Here is a 25721-nt window from a genome sequence, read left to right as displayed (position 1 = left end):
CACAAGACAGTGCCTCCCCTTTGTCTATAGCTTGCTTTCAAAATTCACTTTGAAGCCATCTTTATACCAATTTCATTCGCAGCTTACTCCAATTTGGATAGTATAGGTCAAACCCTGCTCTCCATTACAGCTGTCAGAGGAGTTACCCCAGATGTAACAAAGCAGAAGTAGGTCCCTACCTGGGACTGAAGCTCTGGTGGCTAGCAACTGATGTAGCTGCACAGGGTGAGTTTTACCCCACTTGTAACACGAGTCAGAGCTTATATGGGCTTGACGTGGAGTTTACACACCTGCGTTGCGAACGGTTGTGATTTTCTCACAAGTCTCAGGAGAGTCAATGTTTTTCTTTAAGCACTAGCTCCTGAAGTCACGTGATTATGGGAGAATTTCTGCTTCCATTAAAACCAACAAGTTTTGGAGACTAGACATTTGAAAAATGACCCTAAAGGTTCAAAACACCAAAAGACAAATAATAGAACCAAATGTAAGTTGAAATGTCATAATTTGTAAGCCAAATCTTGTGATTTTTTGAATGGCTGGGAAGGGCAATCCTGGGAACACTGGTATAAAGGCCCCCCCTTTGGCAAGTTCCCAATCAATCACTATGAGCCCTGCCACATCCCACCCCCACTCTTGAGCAACCCCAGAAAAACCCGCTTAAAGACCTGTTAAAACCGCAGCCCCACTTGAAACTGACATGATTACCAGGCGGGATGTGGACAGTTTAAAACAAAAGACTTTAATTTATATAAAACAAAACATGTATATCAATTGAACAACATTGACTGTACAAAGGAATAAAAGAGAGAATCCAAAATAACATTGGAATGGTCTGAGTGTCAGACAGCAGCTAAAGACTAGTGTTGATATCAGATGCCAGAACGGCTTTCTTTTCAAATGAAGAAAACAAGATGAGTTCAGTTTTGATCAGCAGACATTCCAGATCAAGGAATCTTTCCTTTGGACAGGATTTGCTGAGATTGTACAGGGGAAAATGTACAGTGGAGAAGAGATGGGAGAGGGTTTATCTGTAGGGCATAAACCATCCACAGGTAGTTGGAAGAGTTTCTAGACATGCAGAATGGAATCTTCCATCTCCTCCCCATCCCAGCTGCATTACCAGATATTAGATACGGAAGAGGCAACATAGGTGAGTTACAGGCTGCTGAGGCGCTCCAACAACTAACTGTTTAACGGAAACCAAATTCAAAGAGGGTTTTACACTGACGGATAGGGGTGTGTTCTGCCTGCCGTCACCTGTTAGCCATATATCCCTAGGCTGCCTGGCTGCTTCTGTTCCCTGTTAAGTGACATGGAGCAGTGGGTGTAATACTGCTGACAGGTTCTAGAAATTCCCTGGCTTCCCCATGACGGCACTGAACTTGACTACAGCTTTAGTTTTTAGTCTGAATCACAGCCACAAAAGACACCCCCAGCCCTCGGTTTATTTTCTCCTTCTCCCTCATTTGAGCTTCGTTGGTGGCCTGGTTTATTGCCTAGCAGCTGGGCTATCTGTGAAATCTGTCCTCCGGGGTTTGAGAGAGTGCAGAGACTCCTTCGTCTCCAGGCCCTGTCAGGGAAGGAAGGGAAAAGCACAGCAGGGAGTGTTGCTGTGGGAAGGGGCTGTGCCATTTCCCTGCCACCCGTCTTTTAGTTGCTGCTTGAACAGAGTGGGTGGTCAGCTGTGCAGGAAACGCAACAGCTTCATCCTGCCCATGTAACAAGCTGCTTTAGGGTGACATACTAAGCCTGGCCTTGGGGAACTGCTACTAATGGGAGACAGGCTGTAACAGTAGAGCACCAGCATCCTACAGCAGACACGTGCCCGGTTTAGTTTCCTAATGAAGAGAGAGGTATAATGGAGGCAGAACAGAGCAACCAAAAGCAGTTCATACATTGAAAAACTACACATCCTGATGGCCTACAAGAACCTACTACCATATCTTTGTCTCGCTCACCTATGACTGAACCTCACACCGAACTGTAATCAGCCTCTCTAGCTTAACAAGGACTGGGCACTACTTCTGCTGGAAGCCCTAGTGGAAAGTTAGAAGTCCTATTGCTATGGGACTAAGTAAGTGAAGCTGCTGCTATTGTCCTAGATGGGATTTCTCTAACATCACATGCCTATCCCAAGCAAATTGCTAGCTAGAGAGATTGCTTGCTCTAGAAGCTGTGAAAACCTAGGTGACAATAAAAACAAGCCAATGCATTTGCCTTCACATTTTCCTGCCACTGAACAGCAATCATAGCTGTCTGAGGGTACAGCAAGATAGCTTTGCTTGGTCATCCAATGCAGGCGAACTACAGACTAGCAAGGCTGCATTTTAACACCACTTAGAATGGTTACTAGTGTTCCAGTCTTGATCAGTTCTAATATGCCACACTCCAGTGTGAAGTGTGTTCTCCCTTCTCCTGCCCCCATCTAGAAGAGGAGCCATGGGCAATGCTTGAAGATTAGATGTTCCTTGGAAAGGTGAAGTGTGTATTTACAGGTGCAGGAAGGACTCTGGATTCAGGGCCTGCTCAAAGTCCTCATGCCTATGAGGGGGTTGACCTCATTGCCCAGAAGAGTAGGAGGGATAAATAGCAGTATTGGGAAAGATGGGGGAAGGAACAGTGACCCCAGAAGGGTAGCTTGTGATCAAGCTTTCTGTTTCTCTCCACGCAGGCCCAGCAGAAGTGTTTTACTTCTATGCCTGCAGCTCCTCAAGGCCAGCAATGATCAACAACCCTCACGTGAGAAGATGCTGCCTGTCATGGGAAAATAAACCTGGTACCAGCTGACTTTTGGTCTCTAATATTTGGTCTGACCAAATTTGTGTCTTCAGGCTCCTGCAGGCCATGGCAGCCTCACAGCTGCAACTCTATTTGGGTTTTGATTTAAGTGAGAGTACAATCAGCCTCCTCCTAGGCCCTCACCCTTGTTTCCAGGAATGTTCAGAAAAGGAAGGATCCGGCATGTAGCATACAAATCGCTCTCTCCTTTCACATAGATTGTATTTGAAACAAACAAACCCAGAGCAATCCTGTGAGGCTATTTGTACAATCCCCCAAAGTGTTTGTAGATATTCACCTCAAAAACCCCCTCTCCCTTTCTCCCCTTTAGCTGGTGCACTGCGAACAGAGGTCCCATGCTTCTATTTACATGGCTGTATAAACTTTCCCTGACTGCTTCTTTAAAAAAAAAAAAAGTTAGAAAAGTGAGAGCTCTCTATATAATTTTGATATAAATAAGTGAAAACAGCAAGCAGGACTGCTTCCTTCAGATTCCCAATCGGCCAACTCTTGCCTCTTTTTGGCAATGGCAGGTTAAAGTCCAGGTAGAATTTGCCTTCATCTATTCCCTGTTTATTCTTAGAAGTCCACTGTTCGCTATCGCACCAGCAATCCATCTGTGAGTTCAAGAGTTACAGTTGCAGCACAGACTCTCCCTTGACCACCCCCTAAGCCTCTTGATCTTCCGCTAAATCCCTTCCTCTGCCAAGACTGGACGAGCTTGTCCCTCCCCCATGCCAGCAGCTGCCGAGTTTTCCACCCAGGCTGAGGAAAATCCCAAAGCATTCCTGAACGTTCACTTGGCACCGTCCCCTTTACCAGCGATGTGGGATCCAGTCGATATGATGGTCTGAACGTTAAGCTGAACTCGTTTCCCAAAGCTATGCTCGTCATCAAAAAAGTGACCCAGGAACGTTCAAAAGGATCCTATTGAAAAGGGTTACGTGTGCAAACATCTGTACATTGGTGGGTGGGTGTGTTTGGAGCTCACAGTGTTACAGTCTTGCTAAGAGATCTTGCAGTTGTTGCGTGAGCAGTTCTGTGGGGGGCTCTGCGGCGGGCGGATCGATTTGGATCTCTTCAAGCTGTTACCTTTGCTGCTGCTCCCGCCCCCACTGCTAGCCAAGGAGTATGACCGGCCATGCATCATCACCGCGTTCATTCCATTGGCCATGGAGAAGGATTTCAAGTGGCTCTTGATGGTGACAGGCAGTGGCAGCTTGTCGATGAGGTGGACTGGTGTGCAGGAGACTATTGCACGGCAGCAGAGGTCCTGTAAGCTGAACACTGTCAGAACAGAAAGAATCAAGTACAGTCAGAGAGGCAAGTGACACCCAGGTTGTACCTCCAAGGGGAGAGCTTGCCCTGATGCACATCTCGCCTGCACTGTACATCACCAATTTCTTAGGGAGGGAGAAACTAGGGGTGGCAATACGGTGCCTCAGAAACTGCAGATCTGATGGTGAAAACAAGGAACTAGGAGACAGGACTCCCAAGTTCTCTGAGCTCTGCCTCCAGTCCTCGGTTTAACCATCAGCACAATAATTAATCCTTCCCCCATATATAGTGCTGGGAGGCCTCATTTACTCAGTATTTGCAAAGTGTTTGGCAGTTCAGTTGCACAGCCCCCTTCTCCCCACTCCAAGATACAAAGAGCAGACGTGGTCTGGAGGACGGCAACAGCCTTGCTGGAGCGAGGCAGAGCACATTCCTATTTGGGACCTGTACAAGTCTAGTGGCAGGATCTTCTGAACTCTGACCCCATCATCCAGCAGACCTGCCAGCCCTATACAGCTAGAGCAAGACTCAGCCTCTCCCTGAGAGGACCCTTACTGCCATGAATTCAGTGTAAAAACATGTGACACAGCTTTGTGAATGCCCCAGCTCATGCGGGATTTCCTTACAGCTGGCCACACGGGGGCACACTCCTATCTTCAGTCTACTCAAGGACTGAGCCTGCAAAGCCACGAAGCAGTGCTATGAATAGGACACAAGAAGCTGGCAAGGATTGTAGACCCTGCCCATGGAAGGCGTTTAGGACAGATTTGCAGCGCACAGAAGACTTCAGCTTTAAATCCTCACTGTTTTGCAGGGCAACAGAGCGACCAGAATGGCTTGAACTTTAAATCAAGCCAGCTGTGTATGCTGGCTCTCAAAGCAGGGAAAGCTTTCACTGCAGAGCAAGGTATCCCCCTGCAGAAACCGCAGCAGCATTGCCTTCTGCCTCAAGCAAGATTTGGGTTTGAATCCCCTCTAGTATCTCACTGACCCTCCATATGCATCAAACAGCAGTGTGCCAACAGGCCCAGCTGCAGGGAACTTGACCATTGCCTTGGAAGAGAGGGACACTCTCATCCCTTCTGGCTGAAGCAGCAGTGCTTCAGTGATGGCTAGTCGGTGCCCAGGACAGAGTGGGGAGGGTCTCAGATAATGGGACCTGGCCCACACTTGGATACCCAGGTTCATTCACCACCCCCCCATCTGCAGAAGGAAACGTGCCACCATTAAAGGGGAAGACAGCCTATTTCTTCCTCCCCAGGGCACTGTGTACCAACAATCCCTGCCACCTCCACTGCAGCCCCACTGCACTGCAGCTACGTGGGGAAGAGGGCGGAATGAGCCTTACCTGGAGTAGAGCCAGCAGCCAAGTGCTGCTTCTCCCCCAGTCTATCAAAGGTCTGAGCTCATGCACCACAGGCCAACTGAGGTGCTGCTTCTTTTAAGCTCACCACACAGAGTATGTATATGGAGCAAAAGGCCTGTAGCGCTGGAAATTCAGGGGTGGATTACTCAAGCCTTCTCTGGCTTGAACTGGCACTATTAGGCTACCGCATCAGACAAAGTGCGTTCAGCTAGTGAATCACCGCAGCTCGGAGCAGTCACACAGGTGTGCTCAAATACAGCAGCAGCATGGCCTAGTGGTTAGAGCTGGGGGGACTGAGTCCAGTCTCGTGGGTTCTAGTCCCAGCTTTGATAGCAACCGATTCTGTGACTGTGGACATACTACTTACCTTGTGTGCCTCAGTTTCCCTGCGTGAAGGAGGGCTACAGCGTTTACCAAGCTCACAGAGGTGTGTGGGGACTGAGGCACTTTGTGTTTGTGAAGCGCTTGGAGGTCCAGATGGTTATTAAATACTGCCTCCTCCGAGCAGGAAGGCAAACACCCACCCCTTCCACGTGGGCAGTTTCTTCTGCCCTCAGAGCACCTCATCAGCACAGCGAGAGCAGGTCTCCACTCACCTCTGTTAGGTCTCCAGATCTTCTCCATGCCATGCCTCATTAGCACAATGCGCGACAGCTCCGTAAAGGACTCGGTCACGTTGAAGTTGCACAGCGGGCTGACCTCAAAGAACGTCATGCAGTTCTTCTCAGCGTAGGAACGGGCCTGCTCCGTGGGCACCTGCCGCTTGAAAGCTAAGTGAAGCCTGTTTCCAACCAAAATCCGGGGGACACCTGGAGCATGCTTTAAAAGAACATAGTCCATCTTTAGAACAGAGCATCAAAAACTCACTGACACCAGTGAACACGGACCATACCTAGTGGGTTGCTCAGCTTACAGTATTGAAGCAACTGTAAGGAAGGGAAATTGCCTCTGCTAGGACTGGCTACTGTGATATAAACGCTGGTGTCTAAGCAGGGACTCCTCATACAGATTACTCCATTTCAGACGCTTCCACTCATGATTTTACAGGGCGTTGCCCGGAATGCCTTGGTTAACAGGCTCACAACTCAGCTGTATGGATATCCTGCTCCCCGTTGCCTGCACAGTTTTAGCCTGGTAGAAATGGATAGCAAGATAGAGGCTTTTCTTTTCTTCTCCAACTGGGGAATTGCAAGTACTTCCTCTGCACAGGGTAGTCCTTCTTTCCCCCCAAAGGTCTCCTGGACACAGCAGAGATTTCGACTCCTCTGCATCAGACCTTGGTTTTGTGGCTCATTACAACACAGTTTGTAACACACCCTACTGCCTGCTAACCCTCAATTGCCCACTTCATTTTAAGTGGCCTCCTACAGCATACATGAACCCCTTATGCTGAACGTCTGCCCCAACCTGTAGTTAGCCCAGGCCTGGTCTATCCTAGGAAATTAGGTCACTAGAACTACAGTGCTCAGGGGTGCGAAAAATCCACACCCCTGAGCAATACAGTTAAACCGACCTAACCCCCAGTGTAGACAGCATTAGGTCGATGGGAGAATTCTCACGTCGACCTAGCTACCGCTTCTTGGAATCCAAGGCTGGATTACCTACGCCAACGCCAGAACCCCTCCCATCCGTGTAGGTACCATCTTTACTGAAGCACTGCAGCGTTTTCAGCGTAGACAAGCCCACAGATACTCTGGTTGCCTTTCCTGGAACCGAAGAAGAGCTTTGTGAAGCTTGAAAGCTTGTCCCTTCCACCAACAGAAGTTGGTCCAACAAAACCAATAAAGTTGGTCCAACCTCACCTACCTTGTCTCTTTTGATTATATTTTTAATCTCTGCTTTCCAGCAAGTGCCATCTGTGGGGCTCAGTAAAATCAGAGGTGTCAGCATCAACAGGCTATTCAGCATCCAAGGAGACCTGCCACTTTTACGGCACAATGATATTTCTGTGCTGGCACCAGAAGCTGCAGTGTTTATATTACTGTAGTCACACCAGGTCCTATTGTGATAGACGCTGCACGAACACATCCTAAACCAGCTGTAGTGTCACACTTACCTCGTCTATTTCTTTTATCCAGCGGTCTATCCCATCGAAGGACCAGCGGTTAGTGATGTCATACACCAAGAGAATTCCCTGTACGGAAATGAATGTGAACCTGGTGAATTTCATGCTATGCAAACTGAAAGGGAGATGCAGCTGGAAAGACCCCTCTCCCCTGAATTTTTCAACTGAAAGAAACTGACACTCAGCACGAGACGCTAAAGACTGTTTACCTTGGTCCTCTGAGTTTAAAGTATGGGGATACTGTAAATTGCCCTGGGGAAGACAGCCAATTCTATTCTGACTTCCGACATGAGCAAGGATGAACACAGTGGGACTGACACACCAGTCCAGGAGGCACGTTTACAAGACTAGTAGTTTGCGGTGGGGGTAGGGGGAGGAGTTGCCAAGTAGCATGTTTAAATGGAATATCTGAAGCAGAAACCAAGTCATTTTTGCACAGAACAACGTCACTTGAAGATATGTTGGTGACAAAGTTAAACCAGTACAGCACATCTAGTGCACTACCTGCACTTATTTTGCCAAAAATGGTTTCACTCTTTGTCCAGCCTTTCTTTTGGTGGAGAAAACTTTACATTTGAGCGAATTCACCAATTAGAAAAGCAAGGGACTAGAATAAACAAGACATGGTACCATGGAAGCTCCCAAACAACTGTCACTTGTGCATGGTGTGCAGGACAGATCACTATTCTGAATGCATCCACGTGGGACAAATCAGGCATCGGACATTCCCTAGGTCACTCTTTCGAGTTTTATGAATGGGCTCCCTGTCTTGATCTTTTGGTTGCTGATGGCACTTAGCTACAATGATAACGAGGGTACTATAAATGCCCATGACAGACAGGCCTGGCTTTGTAAGACTTTAATGTACTAGAGAGCATTAAATAAGTCATGCTACGTAAGTTAATACAAGTTCAGAGAATGCTCTTTATACTGTGCTAGTGTCTTAGCTTTGGCCCTGGGGCTGGTGCGTACACTATCTTCTCTAGAAATGTTTTACAGCTCAGTTTCATTTTTGATAGTTCACAATAAAACTTCCTCAGTCCTGCAGTCAGAGCAGAGCAGCCTTCATTTAATGGACCTTTGGTGTCCAACAGAAAGACAATTTTTAAGCTCATGCCTTCTTCCTGAGGCTGTGACAAAAGAAAGCAAATAAGGTGGTAGATATAAATGTGACTGTGTGTGATGGGAGAGGAGGTGACTTTGTTGACAATCCCTTTGGATATTTACACTGAGTAACCTCTAGCTATTTCTGAAGATTCAAAGGACCAGGCCACACATCTGGGCCGAAGGGAGTACACTTTGCAGGACATCCTGTTTAGGTTTAGGTTGCGATAAGCCGTCTTGGTGTTGGGAGACAGCAATTGTGAAAAGAAGCCAGCCTTGGAAGATACATCATCAAAAGGTAAAAGCATTAGAGTCAAAACAGAGAATATAAAGCTTACGAGGAAGACTAAAGATGGCCCAGAGGGAAGAATCTTAGGTTAACCGCAGGTACCGTAGCATTTAAAAGCATCCCAGTCACCAGCTGATGAGAACATACATCCCAAAGAAATCTATCCCCTCTTTCAAAAATAAAAATAAAAGCATGAACTATTTAATCAGAGGAAAGGGCAGAATTACTGTTTTCATGTACTGCAACAGCCTGCTGCTTGCAATGGATTGGCAAGACAGCTACACAATGCTGCTTTTAGCTCCAGGTAGTCCACTAAAGTTACAACTATCACTGTCAAAAAGCTGCCAGTTGCTAACAGTTACTACCTAGTAGGTAAAATATCACATTTCCCTCCCTGTACTTTCATCTGGAAGCAATAATGGTTGCTATGTTGGGAAAATCTTGCCTTTTTAATGGCAGCTACTACAGGAGGAGTCCATAGCAATACAGTGGAACATATCAGAGAAAAACTCAGATTAGCATTTCTTACTGAATTAGTCCAGTTCCAGGCTTTCCTGTACTCCCAGCACCAGGTGATGTGTGTCTAACCCTACAAGCACACATTTTACCACCTCTGGTTTCAAAGCATTTACCAGAAAGTGAGCAGACATGTAAATGATGCAGAGATTCTTCTTAAAGGGCAGCTAAGGCCTGACTAGCGCTTGCGTCTACTTTATTTGTTCTCTCTCTCCCCCCTTTCACACCAAGGGTATTTGAATGAAAAACAGGAAGTTCAAGATAATCTACTCCTACAGCTCCACTGCTACTGTTATTGTAACTGGGTTGCATAGGAAGAGTCACAGTGGAAGATACTGATTGGAACTAGAGTAGGAACAGATGAACCAACATTATTATGACACAGAGGCTCAGCTGGAAATAACTACATCATAAGGAAAAAAACCCAGCACTGATACAAATGGTCAGAGGCCAATGTAACTGCAAAACAAACAGGTCCAGGCTACAAAATCCAGGTCTTGCAGCAGGCATAGTGTATATAGCCAGGCTTCTAAGCAAATGCAGCCTGATGTCCCCAAAGGACAGTCAGCTCTGGGGTTAGAGTTAAAGGGTGTGCCCCAAATCAAAACAACTCGACCCTTAGTGAGAAAAGAGAGTCTTGCCTCACCCTCCACCCAGCATCTGTAAGCAGTGCAGTGAAGTTTTGAAGACTGCACTGACATTTCAGTGTAGGGGCATTGCCTACTATATATAACTGTGAAAATAATTATCAATCAGGTGCCTTAGGCAAAACTACACTGATTGCCAGCAGATCGAGGGACATGATCGTTCCCCTCTATTTGACATTGGTGAGGCCTCATCTGGAGTACTGTGTCCAGTTTTGGGCCCCACACTACAAGAAGGATGTGAAAAAATTGGAAAGCGTCCAGCGGAGGGCAACAAAAATGATTAGGGGACTGGAACACATGACTTATGAGGAGAGGCTGAAGGAACTGGGATTGTTTAGTCTGCAGAAGAGAAGAATGAGGGGGGATTTGATAGCGGCTTTCAACTACCTGAAAGGGGGTTCCAAAGAGGATGGCTCTAGACTATTCTCAGTGGTAGCAGATGACAGAACAAGGAGTAATGGTCTCAAGTTGCAGTGGGGGGAGGTTTAGGTTAGATATTAGGAAAAAACATTTTCACTAGGCGGGTGGTGAAACACTGGAATGCATTACCTAGGGAGGTGGTGGAATCTCCTTCCTTAGAGGTTTTTAAGGTTGACAAAGCCCTGGCTGGGATGATTTAGTTGGGGATTGGTCCTGCAGGGGGTTGGACTAGATGACCTCCTGAGGTCCCTTTCAGCCCTGAGATTCGGTGATTCTACGTACCAACTGGTAGAAGTCAACTAATCTACAGGATATTCCAACATACCGGGGGGTTACTGGTGCTACTGCACAAAATCACTGCTTCATTCAGTTAGAAGCACAGGATTTATTGTACCAGATCATACCGCTACTCCACCTAGTCTTCCAGTATTTTTGTTCTGTGTCCAATACTTTAAACAAAATCCCACAATGCACCAGGTCAACTGTACAAAGCTATATAGGGAGGGGGGTGGGACTTTCCTTCCTGTTCTCCCAGGGCAAGAGCAGAGTGTGTGGTTTGGATTACACTGGAGTGATGCCTGCTGGGACATTTTAGCTATGTCAGTATTTGTAACATGTACCACTGTTATTGTCTAGTTTAGTCAAAATTTGCCAGCCGTTTTATTAAGCAGTTACAATATTTACCTCCCTTCTGTAGTAATGGATAGCACAAGGCAAACATATGCTGGGTGCAGCAGAACATGTGTTTTCACAATGGATTTCCCTTTAAATAGGTGTCTCCTTGATTATGGAGAGAGTTTTGGAGGTGGGGTTGGGGAAGGGCCAGGGCCTGGCCAGTTTTTACTATATTCTTCAAAGCAACTCTAAATTCCTCTTTCTATACAGTCCAATAGCCCTGATCCATAGTATCTTTTGTCCTCTACAAAGTCTGCCCACTCCTCATCATTAGTCTCCACTATTGGGGAATTCCTGTTGCCTGCAGAACATCTATCCAAGGCCCAGTGTGCCAAAGGTTAAGGTCATGAGAAAGTTGTTAAAAATCACCACCCTCTGCATTATTTACATCACCTAAATGGGAAAAAGTTAACATTTTAAAAATCGAAAGTTTTGCCTAAGGCACCTGATTGATAATTATTTTCACAGTTATATATAGTAGGCAATGAGATCAAGAAAGTGTATGTATGTAGGGCGAGAGGGAGGAGGGGGTAGAAAAGAAAATGTTCAACAATTTTGCAAAGTTCCTACCAAGTAAGGATTAAAAAAAAAAAAAAAATTTAAAAAATCACTCCAGTTCTGTGGCCTTCTATGGAGTCATCCACTAAAACAGAGAAGACAAAAATTAAGGTGCTCCCAAAGTAAACATGCAGGGTTTGGGGTTGTTTATTTAGGGATGGGAGGGAAATGGGGGGGAAGAATTTTTCATGATTTCTTCATAAATCAAAGCAGCCAAAAGAGAAAACAACAACTTTTCCTTTATGAAACAGAAAGTGGGATTTCTTTTTAAAAAAAAGATTAAACTGCAAACCAATTAGATAGAAGACATTATGCAGCGGTCTTGTTTACTTGTGGACAAAATTGCCTTAGCCAGTAGAAACAATCATGAGGCCTAATTTGTCAAGAGAGTGTTTCTGCTGGACACATGCTGTAGGATAGCATATTTGAGCACTTTAAGGAGATCTTGGACCACAGCTCCCAAAGAGGAATATCAATGCAATACATCACCAGGAAGATGGTGCCCAACTATCTGTAGTTGAGTGAAAGATCAAAGCTATACTTGCTTTGACTTCAAGAAAGTAAGTAAGTATTCCTCCACTGTCAACATAGTTACTTTATAATTCCATGCACACGTGGACTGAGTTTAGGTTGCCAAGTGAAACACACACAGAGAATCATAGAATATCAGGGTTGGAAGGGACCTCAGGAGGTCATCTAGTCCAATCCCCTGCTCAAAGCAGGACCGATCCCTGACTAAATCATCCCAGCCAGGGCTTTGTCAAGCCTGACCTTAAAAACTTCTAGTGAAGGAGATTCCACCACCTCCCTAGGTAAAGCATTCCAGTGTTTCACCACCCTCCTACTGAAAAAGTTTTTCCTAATATCCAACCTAAATCTCCCACACTGCAACTTGAGACCATTACTCCTCGTTCTGTCATCTGCTACCACTGAAAACAGTCTAGAGCCATCCTCTTTGGAACCCCCTTTCAGGTAGTTGAAAGCAGCTATCAAATCCCCCCTCATTCTTCTCTTCTGAAGACTAAACATCCCCAGTTCCCTCAGCCTCTCCTCATAAGTCATGTGTTCCAGTCCCCTAATCATTTTTGTTGTCCTCCGCTGGACGTTTTCCAATTTTTCCACATTCTTCTTGTAGTGTGGGGCCCCAAACTGGACACAGTACTCCTGATGAGGCCTCACCAATGTTGAATAGAGAGGAATGATCACGTCCCTCGATCTGCTGGCAATGCCCCTACTTATACACCCCAAAATGACATTGGCCTTCTTGGCAACAAGGGCACACTGTTGACTCATATCCAACTGCTCGTCCACTGTAACCCCTAGGTCCTTTTCTGCAGAACTGCTGCCGAGCCATTCGGTCCCTAGTCTGTAGCAGTGCATTCGATTCTTCCGTCCTAAGTGCAGGACTCTGCACTTGTCCTTGTTGAACCTCATCAGATTTCTTTTGGCCCAATCCTCCAATTTGTCTAGGTCCCTCTGTATCCTATCCCTACCCTCCAGCGTATCTACCACTCCTCCCAGTTTACTGTCATCTGCAAAACTTGCTGAGGGTGCAATCCACACCATCCTCCAGATCATTTATGAAGATATTGAACAAAACCGGCCCCAGGACCGACCCCCGTGGCACTCCACTTGATACCGGCTGCCAACTAGACATGGAGCCATTGATCACTACCCGTTGAGCCCGACACTCTAGCCAGCTTTCTATCCACCTTATAGACCATTCATCCAGCCCATATTTCTTTAACTTGCTGGCAAGAATACTGTGGGAGACAGTGTCAAAAGCTTTGCTAAAGTCAAGGAACAACACGTCCACTGCTTTCCCTTCATCCACAGAGCCAGTTATCTCATCATAGAAGATAATTAGAATAGTCAGGCATGACTTGCCCTTGGTGAATCCATGCTGACTGTCCCTGATCACTTTCCTCTCCTCTAAGTGCTTCAGAATTGATTCCTTGAGGACCTGCTCCACGATTTTTCCAGGGACTGAGGTGAGGCTGACAGGCCTGTAGTTCCCAGAATCCTCCTCCTTCCCTTTTTTAAAGATGGGCACTACATTAGCCTTTTTCCAGTCATCTGGGACCTCCCCCGATCGCCATGAGTTTTGAAAGATAATGGCCAATGGCTCTGCAATCACATCCGCCAACTCCTTTAGCACTCTCGGATGCAACGCATCCGGCCCCATGGACTTGTGCTCGTCTAGCTTTTCTAAATAGTCCCGAACCACTTCTTTCTCCAGAGGGCTGGTCACCTCCTCCCCATGCTGTGCTGCCCAGTGCAGTAGTCTGGGAGCTGACCTTGTTCGTGAAGACAGAGTCAAAAAAAGCATTGAGTACATTAGCTTTTCCCACATCCTCTGTCACGAGGTTGCCTCCCTCATTCAGTAAGGGGCCCACACTTTCCTTGACTTTCTTCTTTTTGTTAACATACCTGAAGAAACCCTTCTTGTTACTCTTAACATCTCTTGCTAGCTGCAACTCCAGGTGTGATTTGGCCTTCTTGATTTCACTCCTGCAAGTCCGAGCAATATTTTTATACTCATCCCTGGTCATTTGCCCAATCTTCCACTTCTTGTAAGCTTCTTTTTTGTATTTAAGAGCAGCAAGGATTTCACTGTTAAGCCAAGCTGGTCGCCATATTTACTATTCTTTCTACACATCGGGATAGTTTGTCCCTGTAACCTCAATAAGGATTCTTTAAAATACAGCCAGCTCTCCTGGACTCCTTTCCCCCTCATGTTATTCTCCCAGGGGATCTTGCCCATCAGTTCCCTGAGGGAGTCAAAGTCTGCTTTTCTAAAGTCCAGGGTCTGTATTCTGCTGCTCTCCTTTCTTGAGAAATCAAGAAATACCAAAGTTAAGGTTGTCTGCGACCCTTAACTCTGCCACCACTCCCCCAACATGTGCATTAGGATAGAATAAGCACATACTCTTTTTTTCCTGCACAGGATGGATGGTACTGTCTGCATGAGGCACCCGTTTCCTTTTGAAAAATCCTGTCTTTTGTCCTGCCCGACGCCTGACACCCTATAGACCATGCAATGAGTTTGGCAGGCGTGCTTTGGAAATGAGCTTTGTTTATTACACAACCCTGCTTCACTCACTGTTAATTTGGAACAAAAAGTAGTGACAGAGCCATATTATTATGCACACACATGCAAACGGAGCCTGGGATAGAGCCACACAGGCAATCCTAACTTAGACATTGCTTCACTGATTGCCTCCCTTTTCCAATTTACAACCGCACTAAATAATGTTCTGTATGGCATTTCTTAGGTTACTGTAAAGAACAGAAGAATGCCATAATGTGCAACTATTTGTACAGTCTGTCACTCTAGGTACTTATACAGTTCTCATCATCATACACCTCACAGGGAGGAGAGAGAGAGAGAAAAAAAAAGGTATGTAACCTCATAGTGCTCCTGAGAGGTAAAAGATTGTTATTAACCCCATTTTGCAGATGAGCAAATTGAGGCACAGGGAGATTAAGTGACTTGTCCAAGATCACACAGGAAGTGGTAGGAACTGAATCCTGATCTCCTCACTCCCAAGGCAATACATTAGCCACTGGATCATCTTTCCTACCTGTCCTGCACAATCCATTCACTCACCTTCATCTCAGATGAAAGGAGGCTGATGCATTCCTAAGCCTGCCTCATTCCACATTTTCTGATGCATTTTGAAAATGAAGTTCTGCTCGGCTTTTTGGCATGTGTACGTATCACCAATACAGCACAGAGAAAGAGTGAATGTGTGCTTGTCTCCGCCCCTCTCTATTAAGTGGAAGTGTCCATGTCATGTATATGTGCACACACATGCAATGAAAAAGGAATGGTCATTTGTTATTGTATAAGAAAGCAGTGTGCTTACACATTTATTTTTAAAGCATTTTAACTGTGCTAAAGTTAAAGCTGATTTTCACTCGACCACCAAAAGGCATTTCTGCATAACCAAGAGGAAGCATCAGGAAAGTCCTGTAATGGCAGGGGAAATCAGAGTCCCAGGAAGAGCTGCTGCTACTGCATTAGCTAGAGAGGACTAGATTGGGCCTACTGAAGAGTAAGGATCTATGAAGTCTTGACAGGGTGTTTGTTCTGACTACCAATGCAATGCACGTTATTTCTGCTATGGCGTTTTGAATATTTAATGAGTGAGCAAATTGTGGCTTGGAAAACAAGCTTTTGAGACTGAGAGAGAGAAGCATACAAGAGAACAAAGAAAAACAAGGCACTAGGAAATTACGTGATTGCAAAAGGACTCCGCTTAACCCAGGTGCATGCTATTTAATAGTATGATTGTCTGGAGTTTGATATTCATTAGCAACCCTGTCCCTAGAAGGCTGCTGGGAAGGAAGGCTTGGAAGAGCACCTATCCTTCTCTCTGGTTCAGAGGAAGCCGCATGTAAGCTGGGTAGAAAAATCCTCTGAACTGGAGGACTGAAGGCATTTACTGCAACCAGAGCAGTTACATTTTGTCCTTTGCCCCCTCCTCTCACCTTGGCTTGAGTTGAATGATTGACACAACCCATGTATCTGCTGTGATCTAACCAGCTGTAAGGCAGAGCCCAGCCAGCATCTGAGAAACAGCAAAAGGTGCCAAAAATTCCAGTATCCCACCAAATACTGTTAAACCATCAACTGGGTAAACAGGCAACCCATCAGAAATGTTGTTACTAGGCAGAGCTCAGCAATATTTTTATTGTGTTATGGCTGCAGCTTGGAGACTCCGATCCAGGCTGCCCATGGAATAATCTTAGAATGCATATTAAAAATGAACTGCAGACAGCTGTCTGGAACAATTTATGTAGCACATTCTTTGAACCTCTGTGTATTACAGCCATGTGAAGGGTGGCTGGTCGAGTCTCCACAGCGTCTGCGGAAACAAGTTTAGTTATTGGCATGCGCAAGGGTGCTGAAAAGAATAGCTCCTCCTCAGACTAGAAACTATCCAATACTTGAAAAAGCCACATGATTGCTGCAATGTTATTTACTCCCATAACAAGCTTAGGAGCACTAGTTGTGAGCATCAGATTAGAACGATTTACAATAGAGAAGGGTAAAAGGCTAGAAGCCAAAATGGCATATAGGTTTCTGTACCATCTTAAACACGGTTAAATATGCTATGTGTACTGTATGTGACACTGCAAAGGTTTAACAACATTAACAACTATTTTGTTACATCCCCCTGAATGTTGGGCATTATTTTTAATACATACCCATGCAAATAAAACAACTTCAAAATCAAGATTTGCATTTCTAAAGGACTGGTGATTTCCTAACAGGATGCAATTTCTGCTCATTAGTGTAAGCGGAATCTGATCTTCACAGGTATCAGAGGGTCTCAAGTGAGAGTGTCGCCCAAGCTGTGCCATGAACAAGAAGGCAGTTTAGAGTGCCAATCCCCTGGTTGCAGAAGGGAGGGGAAGACTGGCGCTCTACTGATTGTTATTAGACCACAGCTAATCAGAATTCTGAAAATTCAGCTAATGAAGCTGATTTGTTCTTTGTGCTTAGTGCCCAGTTATGTGCCACAAGTTACTGCTGTCAAAATGCTTCCCAGGTCACTCTGATCTGGCAGACTAGATTGTATTTGCACCACTGTCAGAGATGTGAAAGTGTATAATGATAGCAGGCCCTTGCTCAAGTTGTTTGCTTTTAAGCCCTGAGAAATGCTATTACACACACTAGGCTGCAGACAAATTTAAAAGTCAAACAGTAATCTGCTGGCCCCTATGGAATCCGCTACAATTACAACTGCAATGTGCACACTGCCACATATCCTACAATTATTCAAATATGGTGAAACCGTGGCGGTGCTTGCTAACTGCACCATGGCAGGCTTAACATGGATCAGTTCAGAGGCAGTCAGATGCTTCAAGGTATGCTACAACTGGCTATTTCTCTTCTGGGCAAAGTCTATTTTCTTTAGTATGTGGTCTAACAGATGGAGTACAGGACTAGGTAGCCTGATCCCTAGATTCTGTTCTTGACTTTGCGACATTTTGCTGGTCACCTTGATCCAGTCACAGTTCCGCTGCCTCAATTTACCCATCTATAAGATGGAACTAAATGTCCACCTTGTTGGGGGTAGAAACAAGGTGTTTGATGCTTGACTGATGTTTATATAGAAAAATGCTTTGAGATCCTTGAATAAGAGGTGCTACTAAAGACCAAGCCAAAAATTCCAGAACCGATACCTTGGTTAAGAACAAAAAGTCAGATTAACCTGGCAGAGTGAGAGATCCTAATTCACACACTTAACCCTTTAATGTCAGGAGCATCTTAGCGTGAGGTACAAATGCCAACTAGCAAGAGCCCTAATAGTGACAGTTATAGGTCTACTGAGGGTTTTTGCTAGCTCAGAGCCAGGAAAACTATGGCCTGCGGGACCATCCTGCCCGGCCCCCGAGCTCTTGGCCTGGCAGGCTCACCCCCGGCTCCTCTCCCGCTGTTCCCCCTCCCACAAAGCCACGCCGCTGCGCGGGCAGTGGGGCTGCAAGATCCTGCTGCTCTGAGTGGTATAGTAAGGAGGTGGTGCGCGGCAGTGGGGGGGGGGAGCAGTCAGGGGACAGGGGGCAGAGGTTCTGGGGAAATCAGGGGTCAGGGAATGGGGGGGTTGGATAGGGCGTGGGAGTCCTGGGGGGGTTGTCAGGGGACGGGGGTGTGGATAGGTGGTGGGATCCCGGGGGGGCAGTTTGGGGCTGGGGGTCCCAGGAGGGGGCAGTCAGGGGACGGGAAGTGGGAGGGGACGAATAGGGGATGGGGGTCAGGCTGTTTGGGGGGCACATCCTTCCCTACCCAGCCCTCCATACAGTTTCGCACCCTGTCATAAATATAAAGGGAAGGGTAAACACCTTTAAATCCCTCCTGGCCAGAGGAAAAACCCTTTCACCTGTAAAGTGTTAAGAAGCTAAGACAACCTTGCTGGCACCTGACCAAAATGACCAATGAGGAGACAAGATAATTTAAAAGCTGGAGGGGGGGAAACAAAGGGTTCTCTCTGTCTGTGTTGTCTTTTGCCAGGACCAGAGAAGGAATGCAGGTCAGAACTCCTGTAAAGAGTTAATAAGCAATCTAGTTAGATATGCGTTAGATTCTGTTTTGTTTAAATGGCTGATAAAATAAGTTGTGCTGGATGGAATGTATATTCCTGTTTTTGTGTCTTTTTGTAACTTAAGGTTTTGCCTAGAGGGAGTCTCTATATTTTGAAGCGGATTACCCTGTGAGGTATTTACTATCCTGATTTTACAGAGGTGATTCTTTTACTTTTTCTTTAATTAAAATTCTTCTTTTAAGAACCTGACTGCTTTTTCATTGTTCTTAAGATCCAAGGGTTTGGGTCTGTGTTCACCTATGCAAATTGGTGAGGATTTTTATCAAGCCTTCCCCAGGAAAGGGGATGTAGGGCTTGGGGGGGTGGTGGTGGTGGGGAACGTTTCCAAGTAGGCTCTTTCCCAGTTATATTTGTTAGATGCTTGGGGGTGGCAGCAATAAGGTCCAGGGACAAAAGGAAAAATAGTTTGTACCCTGGGGAAGTTTTAACCTAAGTTGGTAAAAATAAAGCTTAGGGGATTTTTCATGCAGGTCCCCACATCTGTACCCTAGAGTTCAGAGTGGGGAAGGGACCTTGACACACCCTGATGTGGCCCTCGGGCCAAAAAGTTTGCCCAGCCCGTGCTAGCTGCTCACACTTCTGATTAGAATACAACCTTGTAGGATATTGAACATCTATGTACAGTCCAAACTCACTAGTCCCAAGGTGTTAAATCAGTATGGTGGGTCTAAGTAGCTGAGGGCCTGTCATACTTATGGCTAAACTGGCACTGCTGTGATTGATGCAGCAGTGTTGATTTAGTGGGTCTGGTGAAGACCCACTAAGTCAGCGGAAGAGCATCTCCCGTTGACACAGCATGGTGTAGACACTGCTGTAAGTTGATCTAAGTAACATCGACTTCAGTTACATAACGTACATAGCTCACACAGCTTAGTGTAGATCAGCCCTTAGTTACATGAGTGGCAGATGAAGTTGTAAAAAGACATGAGAAAAAAAAGGTAAAATAGGAACTGGAACAGCTAGCTGTCAAGCATGAAGAGCAAAAGCCCTCACCACCCTCCGATTTCAAATCAGAAAGAGCATGCAAGGGTAGGGTGGGGAAAAAGCAAGCCAGCCCCAGAAGGTAGAGATCAGTTTGCTTTTCCAGACATCTTAGCCTGTCAGTTAGGAGCACTCCTCTGACATGACAGCAACTGAGTTAGCCATCACCACCACTTCTTTCCTATTTATTTTCTCTGCCTGAATTCCTGAAGCCTGAGCTGCACTGACAGTATCTGCCGGGAAGCTGCTCACACAGGTTTCAGTGATGCTTCCCCATTCTTCCTAGCCTCTGAACTCACTACATGAATTTAAATTCTTGAGGCAGGGAACACTGAGGTACTACAGAATAGCTTCCATGAAGACCTTTCTGCAGTAGAAGCAGAAATTGAAGCTGGAGAGAGGTCAGAAAGATTAGAGCGCTATACCCTCAAGTGGACAATTATTCCAGGTGGTGAGCTACCTGGCACAGTTACGACATGAATGGCAGCCCCTACTACACAGATGCACAGCCCCAGGCTGTGATTTACATGTTTTGGATCTTCCCCATCCCAAATATGGGAAGGGGCAATAGGGGGCTGTTCAAGTTAGGACACTATCAATCACACATTCTATCTGAACAGTTTGTAACTATTATTTCATAGAATCATAGAATATAAGGGTTGGAAGGGACCCCAGAAGGTCATCTAGTCCAACCCCCTGCTCAAAGCAGGACCAATTCCCAGTTAAATCATCCCAGCCAGGGCTTTGTCAAGCCTGACCTTAAAAACCTCTAAGGAAGGAGATTCTACCACCTCCCTAGGTAACGCATTCCAGTGCTTCACCACCCTCATAGTGAAAAAGTTTTTCCTAATATCCAATCTAAACCTCCCCCACTGTAACTTGAGACCATTACTCCTCGTTCTGTCATCTGATACCATTGAGAACAGTCTAGAGCCATCCTCTTTGGAACCCCCTTTCAGGTAGTTGAAAACAGCTATCAAATCCCCCCTCATTCTTCTCTTCTGCAGGCTAAACAATCCCAGCTCCCTCAGCCTCTCCTCATAACTCATATGTTCCAGACCCCTAATCATTTTTGTTGCCCTTCGCTGGACTCTCTCCAATTTATCCACATCCTTCTTCAAGTGTGGGGCCCAAAACTGGACACAGTACTCCAGATGAGGCCTCACCAATGTCGAATAGAGGGGAACGATCACGTCCCTGGATCTGCTCGCTATGCCCCTACTTATACATCCCAAAATGCCATTGGCCTTCTTGGCAACAAGGGCACACTGTTGACTCATATCCAGCTTCTCGTCCACTGTCACCCCTAGGTCCTTTTCCGCAGAACTGCTGCCTAGCCATTCGGTCCCTAGTCTGTAGCTGTGCATTGGGTTCTTCCGTCCTAAGTGCAGGACCCTGCACTTATCCTTACTGAACCTCATCAGATTTCTTTTGGCCCAATCCTCCAATTTGTCTAGGTCCTTCTGTATCCTATCCCTCCCCTCCAGCGTATCTACCACTCCTCCCAGTTTAGTATCATCCGCAAATTTGCTGAGAGTGCAATCCACACCATCCTCCAGATCATTTATGAAGATATTGAACAAAACCGGCCCCAGGACCGACCCTTGGGGCACTCCACTTGATACCGGCTGCCAACTAGACATGGAGCCATTGATCACTACCCGTTGAGCCCGACAATCTAGCCAGCTTTCTACCCACCTTATAGTGCATTCATCCAGCCCATACTTCCTTAACTTGCTGACAAGAATACTGTGGGAGACCGTGTCAAAAGCTTTGCTAAAGTCAAGAAACAATACATCCACTGCTTTCCCTTCATCCACAGAACCAGTAATCATCATAGAAGGCGATTAGATTAGTCAGGCATGACCTTCCCTTGGTGAATCCATGCTGGCTGTTCCTGATCACTTTCCTCTCATGCAAGTGCTTCAGGATTGATTCTTTGAGGACCTGCTCCATGATTTTTCCAGGGACTGAAGTGAGGCTGACTGGCCTGTAGTTCCCAGGATCCTCCTTCTTCCCTTTTTTAAAGATTGGCACTACATTAGCCTTTTTCCAGTCATCCGGGACTTCCCCGGTTCGCCACGAGTTTTCAAAGATAATGGCCAATGGCTCTGCAATCACAGCCGCCAGTTCCTTCAGCACTCTCGGATGCAACTCGTCCGGCCCCATGGACTTGTGCACGTCCAGCTTTTCTAAAAAGTCCCTAACCACCTCTATCTCCACAGAGGGCTGGCCATCTCTTCCCCATTTTGTGATGCCCAGCGTAGCAGTCTGGGAGCTGACCTTGTTAGTGAAAACAGAGGCAAAAAAAGCATTGAGTACATTAGCTTTTTCCACATCCTCTGTCACTAGTTTGCCTCCCTCATTCAGTAAGGGGCCCACACATTCCTTGGCTTTCTTCTTGTTGCCAACATACCTGAAGAAACCCTTTTTGTTACTCTTGACATCTCTGGCTAGCTGCAGCTCCAGGTGCGATTTGGCCCTCCTGATAACATTCCTACATGCCCTAGCAATATTTTTATACTCTTCCCTGGTCATATGTCCAACCTTCCACTTCTTGTAAGCTTCTTTTTTATGTTTAAGATCCGCTAAGATTTCACCATTAAGCCAAGCTGGTCGCCTGCCATATTTACTATTCTTTCGACTCATCGGGATGGTTTGTCCCTGTAACCTCAACAGGGATTCCTTGAAATACAGCCAGCTCTCCTGGACTCCTTTCCCCTTCAAGTTAGTCCCCCAGGGGATCCTGGCCATCCGTTCCCTGAGGGAGTCGAAGTCTGCTTTCCTGAAGTCCAGGGTCCGTATCGTGCTGCTTACCTTTCTTCCCTGTGTCAGGATCCTGAACTCAACCAACTCATGGTCACTGCCCCCCAGATTCCCATCCACTTTTGCTTCCCCCACTAATTCTACCCGGTTTGTGAGCAGCAGGTCAAGAAAAGCGCCCCCCCTAGTTGGCTCCTCGAGCACTTGCGCCAGGAAATTGTCCCCTACGCTTTCCAAAAACTTCCTGGATTGTCTATGCACCGCTGTATTGCTCTCCCAGCAGATATCAGGAAAATTAAAGTCACCCATGAGAATCAGGGCATGCGATCCAGTAGCTTCCGTGAGCTGCCGGAAGAAAGCCTCATCTACCTCATCCCCCTGGTCCGGTGGTCTATAGCAGACTCCCACCACTACATCACTCTTGTTGCACACACTTCTAAACTTAATCCAGAGACACTCAGGTTTTTCTGCAGTTTCGTACTGGAGCTCTGAGCAGTCATACTGCTCCCTTACATACAGTGCTACTCCCCCACCTTTTCTGCCCTGCCTGTCCTTCCTGAACAGTTTATAACCATCCATGACAGTACTCCAGTCATGTGAGTTATCCCACCAAGTCTCTGTTATTCCAATAACCAAGTCTCTGTTATTTGTACCATCCAAGGTCACTGTTACCAGAAAAGATTAGAGACAAAAGTATTTCCAGTTAGGTTATTGAGAGTGTGTTTAGCAGAGCTTTGGGTAAAGTTTACAAGAGTACCTAAATCTCCCTGACTTTCACAGTGCTCAAATCACTTTGAAAATGGGACTTATATGCTCTTGAAAATGTTGCCATTTGTGACTACTCTGCTTTTCTGTTTCGTTGTAGTCAGTTTCCCCTGTCTGTATGCACCTTTCATCCAACAATGAAGAGGAAAAATGACATTCTACCACTACAAAAACTGGCAGGGGCCTCAGGGATAGGTATAGGGCTACTTAAAAAGAGGCTGTTAAAGTATGGGATGGGGGGTGGGGAGAGCCCACAGCAACCCTATGAGGATTTCACAGATGAGAAAATGGAGGCACAGATAGGTTGGAGTGCCTTGTAGATCTCTCACATTCAGGAGCAGAATTAGGACCAGAATGCAAATGTCCTGAGAGTCACCTGTTCCAGCCACTAGGCAACATTGCCTGCAACAGGCTACTGCTAATTCTGATGAAGACCCAGTTAGGGAGAAATGCACGATTCTTAACTAAAGAACACTAACAGACAAAGGCAGCATGTCAGACCACAGCCTAAAGAATTTAGCCTAATGGTCTACTGGCCTACATCACTGTTACTGCATTTTAAAGTACTTTTGGCTACACTCTTAAACCTGCAACTTGGTACCGCTTTCCTTCAAGCCTAGACAAATCTTTTACCTTTTTAAAGCAGTAGGTAACAAAGTGAGTTAAATCACCTATTCCTTGTCAAAGGAGATGGTGTGGCTTTGTCACTTGCCCTACTGTACTCCAATCATTTGTCCATGGCTCAAAGCACCACTTAGTCAGGTGGGCTTGTTTGCTTAGGCTGAAAAGGGGACTATTCATTGCCCAATATCTGAAATTGGTTAATTTTGGACAATGAGGTTTGTCCAATCCTGATACTTCCAATGACTGACTTTTTCCAGAAGAACAATGCATGTGCCAAATTGAGGTGACCCATAAAAGTATGTAACGTTGTTTACCAAGTCCAGTAACCAAGACACACTGATAGTGCGCAATCTGCAGATACTGCAAAGTGTTCAAGACACATGCCTCCTTGTTAATGCGGACTAATCTCCTCTCACAGTCCAGAGCTTGGGCTGAATGAGAAGATGTACAGTATGGGAAAGGGAATCGTCAAGGCAGATTCTCTTCCCATTCTGAGATTGCTTCCCAGTCCATGGTAATTAGGGCCAAATTTCTTAAGGAAACTTCCACAGAAGTTTTGCTCTCCCCACTCCATTCATTCTCCGCACCAGAGTCAGGTGCAACCTCCCTGAAGAGGAGATGCTTCTCAGACCAAGCAGCTGCTTGGCTTTTATAGCTAGGAGCCTGAAACTCAGCTCTTGGTGAATGGTAGCTTTCAAACAGAGAAAAGGGCAAAGATGACAGTCTAGTGTCAAGTCTGTAGGAGCCTTTTCAAGAGCCAGAAGGTGGTGCTAAGAAATTAATGCACCAAAGCCCATCCTTGCAGAAAATTCTACCTTCTGGTGCAACCAGTCCCTTCCCTTTGCTTGGCTACTTAAAGAGCAGTTTAAACTAGGATGGCCCTTTTCCTAAAACATGTGGCCAGCTTCATGAGAAAGAGCGAGCATGATTTATTTAGAGGGACCTCATTCTGCAATGTTTTAGTCTCGATACAAAGACACCCTGAGATCTGCACAAATATTTCAGCGAAAGCTCAGGCTACACAGTTCATTCTACCATGAAGGACAGTAGGCACCAAACTCAAGACAGCCGTTAAAATTTAGAATTAGTGATCAGCCTATGTTAATCTATTCCTCTACAGAGTAGGATTTCAAGAACATCATGCTGTGTGTCGCTTTGAATCCTAGAACGGCTGTTGAATCAGTGTGAACTGATGGAAACAGCTACAACCACAGTTAACAGCTATTTTTGTTTAGAATATGACCAGGTGCAATCACAGGGATTTGCCGTCTGAAACTGCCTAATTTCTAAATTCTCAGCTTTTTTTTTTTTTTTTTTTTAAAAACACATGACTTTACAAATTACAGCATGGGCTTCCAGCTACTAGTATTGAATGAAGGGTTATTACAAACCACACAGTGGAAGGATCCCTGGGCTTCCTGTCCTTAGCCTCCAAAAAGTGCCCAAGTTTCACATACAAACGCTTGTCTCATGAGAACAATGCTATAAGGTTGCAGTGGAAATTGCATTCACATGCTGCAGAGAGGTTTTCATTTCGTATCCTTTTGCTTTTTAATAGGTCAGCTCACTCACTATTTACACTCAACCTTTAGGATCACTTAACAAGCAAAAGAGGTGCACCTGTGGAAAGGGAAGTTACAAGCTACGCAGAATCCAGAAGTTTTGAGGAAGACAGAAGTTGTACCTTGCTACATAAGCCCCCTGCTGACTGGCAGCTCTATGTACATCCCTGCACACAGTCCTTTGTCTATACTAAAATGACCCCTGCCACCCAGATCAG

At 45.9% G+C, this 25721-nt stretch overlaps 1 protein-coding gene across 3 annotated transcripts in view; it reads right to left on the bottom strand.

Moving 5' to 3' along the window:
* Positions 1-718: 718 nt before the first annotated feature.
* RAB40C (RAB40C, member RAS oncogene family) overlaps positions 719-25721 on the bottom strand; it is a 68070-nt gene continuing 43067 nt past the window's right edge. For all 3 annotated transcript variants that reach the window (XM_048866789.2, XM_048866790.2, XM_048866791.2), the window contains 3 exons: positions 7479-7556; positions 6019-6241; positions 719-4065 (listed from right to left, as the gene is read on the bottom strand). In XM_048866789.2, coding sequence (XP_048722746.1) covers positions 3785-4065; positions 6019-6241; positions 7479-7556 — 582 coding nt within the window. In that variant the 3' untranslated portion in view covers positions 719-3784. The remainder of the gene's footprint in view (positions 4066-6018; positions 6242-7478; positions 7557-25721) is intronic.

The sequence above is a fragment of the Caretta caretta genome, chromosome 10 (genome assembly GCF_965140235.1).
Source record: "Caretta caretta isolate rCarCar2 chromosome 10, rCarCar1.hap1, whole genome shotgun sequence".
In the NCBI taxonomy this organism is placed as follows: domain Eukaryota; kingdom Metazoa; phylum Chordata; order Testudines; family Cheloniidae; genus Caretta; species Caretta caretta.
Note: the sequence above shows the minus strand (reverse complement) of the source record. Positions and strands in the feature narration are given on the sequence as shown.